General features: G+C 44.4%; 1 protein-coding gene across 3 annotated transcripts in view; it reads right to left on the minus strand.

Annotated features, from left to right (window-relative positions):
• LOC147022221 (protein sidekick-2-like) overlaps window positions 1-12,417 on the minus strand; it is a 676,300-nt gene extending 663,883 nt beyond the window's left edge. For all 3 annotated transcript variants that reach the window (XM_085892916.1, XM_085892915.1, XM_085892914.1), the window contains exon 1: window positions 11,524-12,417. Coding sequence is in view for 2 of the 3 variants with exons in the window: in XM_085892915.1 (XP_085749041.1) it covers window positions 11,524-11,647 (124 nt within the window). In the remaining variant the exon portion in view is untranslated. The remainder of the gene's footprint in view (window positions 1-11,523) is intronic.
• Window positions 12,418-12,623: the final 206 nt, after the last annotated feature.

Genomic DNA, 12,623 nt, shown 5'->3' on the forward strand with positions numbered 1-12,623 from the left:
AATAGAGGTTGTGCAGAACATTGTCATTATAATTGGGAGGAGGTTCATGAACTGAGGTGGAGCAAACACTTCCATTGGCTCCCTGTCGAGGACAACCTTATTAATGTATATGTACAGTATGTTTGGAATGAACACAAAGAACTCATCTTACAAACATGAAATGTAAATTCGGGTGTTTTATGAGCATGCTGAGTCCAACAGGATGGCGCGTAGGTAGTGCACATACTTTGCAGCTGTCTCGTCTGTTTTCAATCCCCGATTCGGCTATAAACTGTCGGATTAGTGCTTTGTCGGCAAAGCATTGCAACACAAAGTGCACAGTTCCTTGGATGGATGTTAAGCTGAGTGTCCCAACTGCTAGCATTACCTGGTGAGCAGTAAACATCACACAATGCCAGTTCATCATCAGTGCACCCAAACAAATGATAGATTCTTGCCTAAATCTTCTCCAGTCGAACGTCAGACCTGACCAGTCAGTTTGTGAAAGACTTCAGCTGAAAACGTTCCACAGCCAACCACACAACAAGCAGGTGGGATGAATTGGGGCCATTAAAAGAAGCGGTAGATTAGAACGAGCAGTTTCTCAAATAAGGACGGGCTTCACCCCAATTGGATTGGTTCTGTTTCTTTAATCTCCTTATTGATGCTTCGGAGTATGTTTGCAATGGCTGTGAAGCCAAACCTATTTTTCCTGCTCACAACGATCATTTCCACGTCAAAGAAATGAAGGATGGCATCTAGCCCCCCCCCCCAAAAAACCTGCAATCAAGTATTTATTTTCACACGATATTCTGTGATTGAGAGTTTGTGGCCATATCCATCTTATTTACCCCGTGTCCTCCCTAAGCCCTCATTCTTTGGCACATCCATTAATTCTCCAAGTCTCCATTTTGTGCCTCAACCCTGATGTTGGTGTGCCCCCCCCTCTATTTCTACGGTTCGTTTTATTCTTTAATGCCCTCATCTATTCTATGTTCGAGTTCGTCCAGAATCCTCGGCACTATAAACCAGAGAGTTGGTGTCAAAGCCACCCAATGCTCGCCTGTTTATACATTTATCGTTTTTAAAAGACTAGTCTAATAATTAATATTTTTTATAAAGCATTGCAGTGAAGTCTGATCCAAATAATTTTAAAGCAATATATGTATTTGTATATTGTAATCAGTAAAAAATAGTGTGGTAGATAAAAAACATTAGAAAGGAAATAACTTGCACCAAAAACTTTAACATTTTCACACTCACGCTCACGCTCAAAGAATAGTCTAATAATATTTTTTATAAAGCATTGCAGTGAAGTCTGATCCAAATAATTTTAAAGCAATATATGTAATTGTATATTGTAATCAGTAACCAGAGAGTTTGTGTCAAAGCCACCCAATGCTCGACTGTTTATACATTTATCGTTTTGAAAAGACGAGTCTCATAATATTTTTTATAAAGCATTGCAGTGAAGTCTGATCCAAATAATTTTAAAGCAATATATGTATTTGTATATTGTAATCAGTAAAAATAGTGTGGTAGATAAAAACATTAGAAAGGAAATAACTTGCACCAAAAACTTTAACATTTTCACGCTCACGCTCACGCTCACGCTCAAAGAATAGTCTAATAATATTTTTTATAAAGCATTGCAGTGAAGTCTGATCCAAATAATTTTAAAGCAATATATGTATTTGTATATTGTAATCAGTAACCAGAGAGTTTGTGTCAAAGCCACCCAATGCTCGACTGTTTATACATTTATCGTTTTGAAAAGACGAGTCTCATAATATTTTATATAAAGCATTGCAGTGAAGTCTGATCCAAATAATTTTAAAGCAATATATGTATTTGTATATTGTAATCAGTAAAAATAGTGTGGTAGATAAAAACATTAGAAAGGAAATAACTTGCACCAAAAACTTTAACATTTTCACGCTCATGCTGACGCTCAAAGAATAGTCTAATAATATTTTTTATAAAGCATTGCAGTGAAGTCTGATCCAAATAATTTTAAAGCAATATATGTATTTGTATATTGTAATCAGTAAAAAAGTGTGGTTGATAAAAACATTAGAAAGGAAATAACTTGCACCAAAAACTTTAACATTTTCACACTCACGCTGACGCTCAAAGGATAGTCTAATAATATTTTAAATAAAGCATTGCATTGAAGTCTGATCCAAATAATTTTGAAGCAATATATGTATTTGTATATTGTAATCAGTAACCAGAGAGTTTGTGTCAAAGCCACCGAATGCTCGCCTGTTTATACATTTATCGTTTTAAAAAGACGAGTCTAATAATAATATTTTTTATAAAGCATTGCAGTGAAGTCTGATCCAAATAATTTTAAAGCAATATATGTATTTGTATATTGTAATCAGTACAAAATAGTGTGGTAGATAAAAACATTGGAAAGGAAATAACTTGCACCAAAAACTTTGACATTTTCATGCTCACGCTGACGCTCACGCCGGGGGTATCGCTATAGCTCTCTGTTCTTCGAACAGGCGAGCTAAAAAGTGAATCTGAAGTCTCGTACAGTATATAATGCAACACAGTCTTCACAAAGCATTGGTGCTGCAGGAGGAGTTTCTCAACATGGGCTACACTGGGTGGTTTGCCAGTGAATTCCCAACTTTTATCTTTCTTTTCCCAGCAGGAAATTGTAATTTGGTCTTGGTGCTGGTGATATAGATCTCCGACGATTTGTGAAGATCGTGATCTTTAACGTCTGCCGAGTATTCCTGGTGGATGGGATGCCTATCTTAATGTTTTTTTTTTTTTTCTGAGGGATGGCACACACATTGATGCCTTGCCCTGCCAGCAAGACACCAGCATGACAGTTTATTGCTCGGTTTGCATTCGAACAGAGTTTAGACAGCTCAGAGGTGAGTGAGGCGAGGTCATTTGGTCCATGCTCAGAGCATTTGCTAACCAGTCTCGCATCAGGCAAAGCTGAACACAAACACAAAGCTGCCCTTCTGTCACACTTCATTTTCTGTTTGTTTGTCTCTGTTGCCATACATCTTGTACATCTTGAGAACGGAACACTGTAGGGCCACCAAACTTGGCTGGCATAGTGGGGGGGCCCCCATGAGGAGTGGGTTTAGCGGTGATCTTTGTAACGGCTTACGTGAATGCAACCAAAATTAGCACACATACTGGGGACAATGGAAAGTAAAAAAGGGTGGTAGTCATTTTTGGGTGTGGGGCAGGGGTCGTGGGTTCTCTCTGTCGTGGTCCGTCTATTCACAGCTCTATGAGCCACAGTGCTAAATTAAAAAAAAAACGACCTCTACCATTGCATAGCGAAGTATCATTTGTGGACAGTGTGCAGAGAAACAATGTGCACATTAATTTTGTAACAATATCTTTGATATATTGAATACTACATTGTTTTTACGATCAGTATGTTGTGTCTAAATAGTGTGAAACAGCATCTCGATGAAGAGGGTCACTATGAAGAAGATGACATGGTCATTGAGGAGGAGACTAGCTCAAATAATGAAATTTCTTTAATCAAATTATGTGCGATTTTCACGTCAGACCTTTTGAGATGTGCTCGTACCTTGGCCGATTAGCCGTCGTCATGTTAAAAATTATTTCTTATTCCTTTAATTATGGTGCTCGTTTTATTCGCCTGTTCTTACTGAGCAAGGATGTGCGAGGTTAGTGCCAAAATTCCTCAGTTTCATAAAATTCTGCATGATTTTCACTTCTAACATTGTTATAATAAGATATTTAATTTTTGTTTTTAACCCTGAGGCTCAAAATTTTAATCCTCAATTGTGTTTTTCTTCACCCTAACTGATTTGGATATTTTCCTTTTGGCAGTTTATGTTGTCTAAAGTGACTGACTACACTCAACTGAAAAAAGATGTTTGCTATCACTTCCGTGAAACTTTGTAATTCCCATGCAAACTGATAGGACTTGATATAATGGCTGATTTACTGGTAGTTGAGGCCTTCCACGCCCAATGGCCGAGCCCCTTTCTTGTACCACCGATTAATGAAAAAAAAATAATTAGTTTATGCAGTCAATAATAACTGATTACAGTGGACTGAAACTTTTTTGGAACTAATTTTATGTAGTTAACCGTTTTTGTGACAATTTCTAATTCCCAGGTGAATTGAAAGAATCCTTTAATCATGACATGAACTTTTATCGACCTAAAAGGTCTTCATCTGCAGCTCGATGGTGTACTCTGGGGGTATCAGTCCTGCCTCACATCCTGCTCAGCTTGACACCATAGAAACCAAGACCTTCAAAATCATTGGAATTTCACATGATGAAGGGGAGTCTTCTGATGAAACAACAAAAATCCAGAATCACTGCTCACCTCCACTCATCCGTTGTTTTTTTCCCCACCTGTGGAACAAACTTCTTCAGTCTCATGCTTGTTTGTTTCTTTGGCTGCTTGTGAGCAGGATTTCTCAAAAAGATATCGAGGGATTCAGATGAAACATGGTGGACTGGTTGGGTGTGCGACAAGGATGAATTGATTTGATTTTGGTGAATATCCGGCTCTGGACACAAGAATTTGTGGTGATTCTTCCCCATTGAGTGATATGGCCAAAACAATATACAGCAGAAAATTTCAAAAAGTTGTGGATGGGTTATGACAAAACTTGGTGGATGAGTGGGTAAGTGACAAGAACAAGCCGATTATATTTTGTTTAAGGTCTGGAAGCAGATCTGGCCTGTCAGTGGGATACAAAACATAAACTGTTCAGCCTGGTGGAGGTATGTGCTCCACTGAGTGCCATTCTAGTTATAACTGCTTTAATTTATTGCGGCCAAACTTTTCAAAGGTAGTTTAGGCTCCATATGGAGTCGAATGAGGGGGTTGGGGGGGGAGGGTGCAGTTTGGCACTTTGATCACAACAGCTCATATAACAGCTTTCCCACTTTTTTCTCTCTTTATTTCTTTTTCTTTTCAATTCCTGCTTTGCGTTTCCACGCATGATCTTTATTTTCGAGTACAAACATGATTTCCAAACATGAGCCGTCATGTTTGTCTGAATCTCGACGTTCCCCCACGCTCAGTTCGTACAGAAAATTTTATTTGTCGAGATGGCGTAATGTTTTGCCCAAATAATAATAAACTAAAAGTTTATGGAAGTGCAAACAATGCAAATTGTGTTTCATACTATTCAATTGAAATTAAGTTCAAATTTGAAAGGCTGTCGAAAAATAATCAAAACAAACATTAATTCAGAAGTTTACCGCCGTTCTTTTACACCACATTATGTAACACCTTTAAATTAGTTATTCTTGCCTGTTGTTTGTGTCCTTTATGGCATCCATAAAAACAGTAGGTTTCCTTTTTGGAATGATTTTCAATTATGTTTAACTGTGAGACAGGGAGACAGAGTGAAGCAATTGGTTTACTCCTCTGTGTGCGTGTGCGCTCACAACAAGACACCGTATAAATTGCCAAATGCAGAGGCAACATACTGCTAAACTGCATGCTTGTGATTTCATTCATGCTCCAATTTGTGTTCTACAATGTTCAAAATATATAATTCAATTGAAAGGAAGTAGTTCCTCGATCAGAGACTGATGTCTGTCAGACAGAGTGAACCTATTGCTTAACCCCGCTTTGCGCTACCTGCGTGGGGTAATTGGTTGACACCTCTAGCCCAAATAAAGCTGCATAAATCAACCTATAAAAGCTACACAAGGTAAGCGTTTTGCTGTTTCAAATCCTCACTTGGTTCCACCAAAACTGCACACATTTAAAAGTGGCACATGCATAACAACCCCAACACTAAATGTCCCCATTAACTACCAGAACGGTTTCATCAGTTATTGGGAATTTGGCAGTGACAACCGAGACAGAAACCAGCACCAACGAAGCTGTCAAACATCTTCCATGTGCAATGCTGATAATATTCAAGATATTAATACCAAAGGTCCAATCACATCTAAAACCTGTGATTGGAGGGAACAACCAATTAGTCCTCACCGAATCAATGATCTCCAGCTGCAGATTCTCCCCTAATCAATTATCTTCAGCTGCAGATAAGAATTTGAGTCTAACCCTGAGGTCTAACCGAGCCGACATAGCCCCCAAAAAGCAACACAGAGTATATCCATCCATTGGGACCATACTCTGTGCAGAGTGTTGGTGCTGCTGAAGCAGTTTCCTTGGCAATTGGGCACAATCCTGGACGGGTCAACACTCCGACACAGGATACCAGCAAGCTGGCACTCATTTTGCTGACTCCAAAAGAATGATAGGCAGAGTCAACCCCAGCTGGTATGAATTCAACAGTCAAGGAGGATTTGTACTCAGGATCCTAGGATCCCAAGCCCACCAACCTAACCATTAAGCCAACACCAGGCATACATGGTGTGTATGTATATATATATATATATATATATATATATATATATATATATATATATATATATATATATATATATATATATATATATATATATATATATATATATATATATATATATATATATATATATATACATATACATATCAGTTTGATGTGATGACGGAAATTGGAGCATCAAAGCAATCCATTGTCATCATTTTGTTTGGCCGTTGAATATTGTAAATGGTCGTTGATAAAACAAACACTCGATATGGACATGACAATTGCAATGCAGCTGTGGTATCAACTCACATTGGTACCTGCATGTCATCTCGTATTTTTAGTTTAGGCTTGTGCGTTGACATGTGCCGTGGGCAGAACTCAGGGATCTGCCACCGTTTATACTTTAGCCTTTGCCTGAACATCATCACACCACGTTAATTGCACAGCTTAGCTGGGGATTGTAAAAAAGACGTTCTTGTCACGATGAAAAACAATGTGCTGTTGCTAAACCGTGGCATATGTACCGATTGTGTGAGTTGAAGGGAGAGCGTTCTCAGGTTCGAATTTGAAGCAGGCCGGACAGGATAGTTCAGAGGCATAGAACACCGTTTATTCTGGCTTCGATTCTTTACCCGAGCGTCCCCTGATATCCTGGTGCTTTGTAAGCAGGGGCTTTACATCAATGACTGTCGTGCTTCAGAAGACCATTAAGCCAGCTGTCCTGTCTGCTCTAGCATCACCTCTTCGACGTTATAGATCCTTCCGTGCCCTTTGTTTAATAACAAAAAAAAATTCCACAGTACCTTGGCCAAATTTTAACTACCTGTCATATTCTGCATCAGCAGCATAAGAAACCCTTAGTAATATTATACAACCATCATGGAGTGATTGAATTTGTAGCTCAATCTGTCAAGGAAGCAATGGCACAATTTCAGTATCGATTCCACTTTTTGCTCATCTTACCAGAAACAACATTGGTGTAACATGGGTCCAGTCATGCAATGTATCTGCACATCTGGTTTTTTTCTGGGGCCTCTTTTAGTGCCAGGTCACGTGCTTGACCAGATGCTCCCCAACTGGCCATCTCGGTTTCTCTAACCATCTTGATGTCGGCAAATAGCATCGTTAAAGTCACAACTTGGACGAACGTGGTTCAAATATTGAGAGTTGTTATAATTATTAGAACAATCATTTTCAGGTGTGCCGAGTTGGTGCGTAGGCCACAATTAACGCCTTGGTGCTGCATTTGGCTTTTGGATTCTGAAGTGCGCGAGTTAAATAATTCCTGCCGTGCGACAGCGTTCCTTTTACAATTCAACTGCAACATAGCACAATGATGAGGAGCTCCTCCCTCGATGTCGTCCTCGGTCCTGGTTACATGGTCAGTCCCATGGTCATCCACACCACATTGTTCTCTTGCTTGACTGATGCTATAACAGGCATTTTCGAATGAGCAAAACTACTGAAGATGATGTAATTATGCAATGTCACAGGAGGAAATAAACTCTTCAGCTGCGGTTGTCTTTCACCCTTCCAACCCGACTCGTATCCTCGATGCAAATTCCGTCATTTCATGTGCATTCGACAGGGAGCATTAATGCCCGCTCATCGTCTCCAATAGCCACCGCCCCACGCATACCCAACTCGGACCCATTGCTGAAATATTCAATTTTGCGTGTTGCGCGCTCCGGAAAAGGCAAGCCCTTCTGTATTTACAAAGCACATTTCAATTCCACAGTGGCAATCGAGCTACAATTGTACGAGGCTAAGCCAAATGTATAACATATAACGGAGACCGAGTAAAAACGTGCCTTTGCAAGACAGGCACGAAGCAATAAGGTTTTCATCAAATTCGAGGGTCAAAAGTGCATGGCCACGAAGCATGATGGAATTCCTGACTGTGCGCCAGCGCAAGCCCTGCTCCAGCAGCTTGTCGTGTTCCTTCTGAAGTCTCGGTGACCGTGAACTGAAAACTCTTTCAAACTTGTTGCCAACATTGTTATTTTTAAAATTAATTACATAACCCTGTGAGCTTTCACAATGATGACCAACAGTGAGGCACTCAAGGTAGGGGAGGGGTCGCAGGGTTGCGGCTAGGGTGGTCCGGACCCCTTTGGACCACCTATATAGATCCGCTCGTCGTTCAATTTGTACTTTGGGACATGCAGATTGACCGGTATGAAAGCTTGGATGAGGTAGAGTGAAGGATCTGGTTGTTGTTTTTAAACATGGGTGGACCACTGCGGCTATTTTGATGTAAATGGCGTGGGGAAGGCATTTCAAGGGGATGGCGCATCGGTCACGACCGTAGGTCTGGCTCGAGAGGGGCTGTATCTGTGGGATTGAGTCAATACTTAATCAAGTCTCCATCATGTGGGTGGTGGTGGTGGTGGTGGTGGTGGTGGTGGTTGAGGGGGAGGAGGGGGTGTGAGTCCAGGCTACAAACACCTCAAGTTAGGAGAGCTCTGGCCAGACACGTGGTCCGCGTGGAAACACCGCGATGACTTAACGTCGAGCCCGCGTGACTTATTGCGAAGTAAATTAAATCAGAGAAAACAAAGATGGTGGTCACGGTCTATTTAACGAGGACATAAGGTTTGGTTTCACCACCACGGACCGGAACATTTCACTGGCACTCGCCCTGGCTCCGAGCCCAAGTCGAACTTTCTCCGTGGATCTTCTCTTTCACGTTTTTGTGAAACTTTTATGCACTCATCTGTACTGCTCCATCCTCTTGTGCCAAACTCTACAGATTTGGACCAAACACCTCTCAACAAGCCAGGAAACCAAATATGATCAAACATGGGAAACAACCAAAGACACAGGTATTTGTTTGTGGAGTCGCGTGGACCTTCCCCCTCACAACCCACCTGCCCACCCATTTGAAAAGAAGATTTGCAATGATGTCATAAACCTACGTGCCTGGTGAAGTAAAGAAGACCCATTGTTCATACATCACAACATCGAAATGATGAGAGAGAGAGAGAGAGAGAGAGAGAGAGAGAGAGAGAGAGAGAGAGAGACAGAGACAGAGAGAGACAGAGAGAGACAGAGAGAGACAGAGAGAGACAGAGAGAGACAGAGAGAGAGAGAGAGAGAGAGACAGAGACAGAGAGAGACAGAGAGAGACAGAGAGAGACAGAGAGAGACAGAGAGAGACAGAGAGAGACAGAGAGAGACAGAGAGAGACAGAGAGAGTGAGAGACTGAGAGAGAGAGAGAGAGAGAGACTGAGAGAGAGAGAGAGAGAGAGAGAGAGAGAGAGAGAGAGAGAGAGAGAGAGAGAGAGAGAGAGAGAGAGAGAGAGAGAGAGAGAGAGAGAGAGAGAGAGAGACTGAGTGAGAGACTGAGAGACTGAGTGAGAGACTGAGTGAGATGTAGAGACACTGAGTGTACGCAAAGGCGTGTGAGCTCAGCAGCAGAGAACTCGCGGGCATCGCACAGAACAACGATGCTCGTCGGAGCTGAGCGCTCTCCGCCATCGGGGAGATTGGAGGGGCGAGTGGGGGGATACGAGTGCTAACTGGCTCGGCGGACGCAATGCTTCCACTGATCCCACAGCCCCTCCCTCTCCCCCCTTGCAGAGGACGCAACACTGAACGAGCCCGCAGTCTGCCTGACATTCACGCCCGACGTAGAGCTGTGCGCTCATGGCGTACAGCAGTTGGTTTGGAACTGGCGGGTAAAAGGGCAATGCGCGAATCGACTTATATCACTCTGGGAGACTCGCAATGCCCTCCTCGGAGGGTGAGGGGTCAGGGGGAAGGGTCTTCGTGGAAATTTTGAGCGAAAATCTTGAGGACACGCTTGGAGTCCTCAAACTGTCGATAAAATCGGCCCGATCCCACCGTGTACGTGCCTCCCCCCTCCAAGCTCTCCCTTTCGTGCATGGCGTTAAAATGCTGCTCGAGTAAACTTATTACACAGTCGTGCCACACAGCGCGCCCGGTGCCTGCAAATTATAACCACTCACAATGGTCTCACACGACGGGGGTGCTTCGGGGCGCGTGAAAGAGCCCCCGATACAATCACCAATTCTCTGCGCTTCGAGAGAGAGGTATCTCGAAACCTCTCAACCCCCCCCCCCCCGCACTCCCACCCGACACTGCAGTCTGCATCTCTATCCTGTCCTCTGTTTTTACTGCAATCCACTCAATCCAACGTATTGGAACCGCGGTTCCCTCGCCACACACGCTTGTCTTGCAATCAATTAATGTATAAATAAATAGAAAGACAAATAAATAAGTAAATAAATAAAGGTTCATTCATTGGTAGAACAGGTGTGGAGCGCACCTTCAGAGTATTCACGAGAGAGAACGCAGGTACGTGAGCGCGAGCGTGAAAGGACGCAAAGTGGACAAGCTTCCCACGTGACGTCATAGTACATTTACACGTCATAACAACATTCCCATGAACAGAAGATATGGTATCATTGATAGTGATACTACTGCTGCAGTCACATTCCCACGAGAGATCCCATTTGACGCAAAGAACTTCGACGCCGGGGGAGCCATCAAGCACGCACAAATGTTGCCAACCTATGGTTGTTGTTTTTTTTAATACATATCCGGGCTGCATCCTCCATCAAATGCTGAGGTGTCAAGCCAAGTAAGTAGCACTCGGACAGGGTTCGCATGGATTACAAATGACCACCCCGACTCAAAGTAGATGCTGCAATCATGACCCCACCGAGGGTGCTGATGTTGGTGGTGGTGCTGGTGTTGTTGTTATGATGATCATTGAGTGCCTCTGAGAGCACATTACGTGGGATTTCTCTCTCCTGGTTTCTGTGGTATCGAAGATGGCCGAGTCGGGTGACTGACTATCAGGCAACTAAGTCATGGTGGAGCCAACGTCGGGAAAGCTTCACGTCCACTGATAATTCAAGCAGATCACGCGGCGACACAGCTCTGGACTACTAATAACCAGGAGTACCATACCCCGGCAAATAAATATATAAATATCAAAGGCGGAGGGCTTCGGTTGCCAGTAGGATACCCCAGAGTGTTCCTTCGGCGTATAAATACTTATGTGGGATGGAACACCCCTGCGCAGCTTTCCTTGTCGCCGACACGTTGTTTATAGCGTCGTACGCATCGTGTCTGTGGGACGTTGACGCCGCAGACACGATCAAGGTGCAACCCCCTCCCGCAGCCACCAACCCTCGCCCCCTGCGTGCGTGCAAGACTAAATACTCACTCACCTTCCATGGCAAAGATCAGGGTGACCATCCCGAGCAGCACCAGCGTCGTTCTCGCTCCGCAGAAGCCCCGAGGAGGTGCCCCGACGAGGCCCTGGAGTCTCGGAAGGAAAACGTGGAGCTCCATGAGCGGAAAGAGTGCTTGTTCTCTCGTCGGGTCTCAATTTGCTCGATCGTTCCTCGGTCACTCTTCTTCGGAGCCCTTGATTGTTTGTTCTTTAAATCCCCGCCACGTGTTCCGTATTTTATCGCTTCCGTGCGCTCAGCAGCGAACTCGAGGCCCCCCAGGTGTTCAGCCTCTAATTAAGGAAGGTCAACGAGGCGACATTTCACCTGGTCGCAGCGAAACGGCTCGTCGGCGTGGGGGTGCGCGGGAAGACCTCTGATGAACGCGTGCACGGATCGTGCGTCCTGCGCGAGGGGACAAGATCTTGGGTCCGATCGCGAGTCGTCCGGCTGTAGCGAGCCCGTCGGAGCTGTGCCGAATCGCCCGAAGGTAGAGCTGGTAGGAAAAGCGGATCCAAGGTCAGAAAATCGGGATGGAATTGAAGACCCCCGCCCCGCCCTCCCGGTGAGCTGATATACACGTGGAGCTCAAAGCGGAATGAACATCGCAGGCAGGAAAAGATGAGTCCTCGTGCACCTTTGGAACAGGTGCGCAAAAAGATCACAAAATCTTGCGCAACTTTACTCTCGTACGGTCTTTACCTCGCAATTACGAAGTTGTTGAGGTCGCGGGGGGCGGGGAGGGGGAGGCTTCGCACGTCGCCGACGACCTTTCCGTCCGGGCCGAATTTCCGGCCGCTCTCCGGGCACGGCCGAGCCCGTGTTGCCTTTCCCTGGTGCGCACGCCGGCGGGTCGTGACGAGCTCCAAGCGAAAGGGGCGCGGCCCGGACCGCACAGCCCGCTATAAACCAGTGGCGGGTCTTCGTCCCCCCGGCACTTCTCGCAGCGCCCACCCGCTCCGCCTCGCCCGGCCACGCTATACCCACTCCGTCATTGGCCCCTCCGACATCCCCGTACCCCCCCCCCACCACCACCACCACCCCATTGGCTCGGTCTGCGCACGGTGCGCGCCTCATTCGATGGGTTTACCTCCGGC

Source organism: Eptatretus burgeri, chromosome 8 (genome assembly GCF_056783735.1).
Source record: "Eptatretus burgeri isolate ZD-2024b chromosome 8, Ebu_testis_v1, whole genome shotgun sequence".
Classification (NCBI taxonomy): domain Eukaryota; kingdom Metazoa; phylum Chordata; class Myxini; order Myxiniformes; family Myxinidae; genus Eptatretus; species Eptatretus burgeri.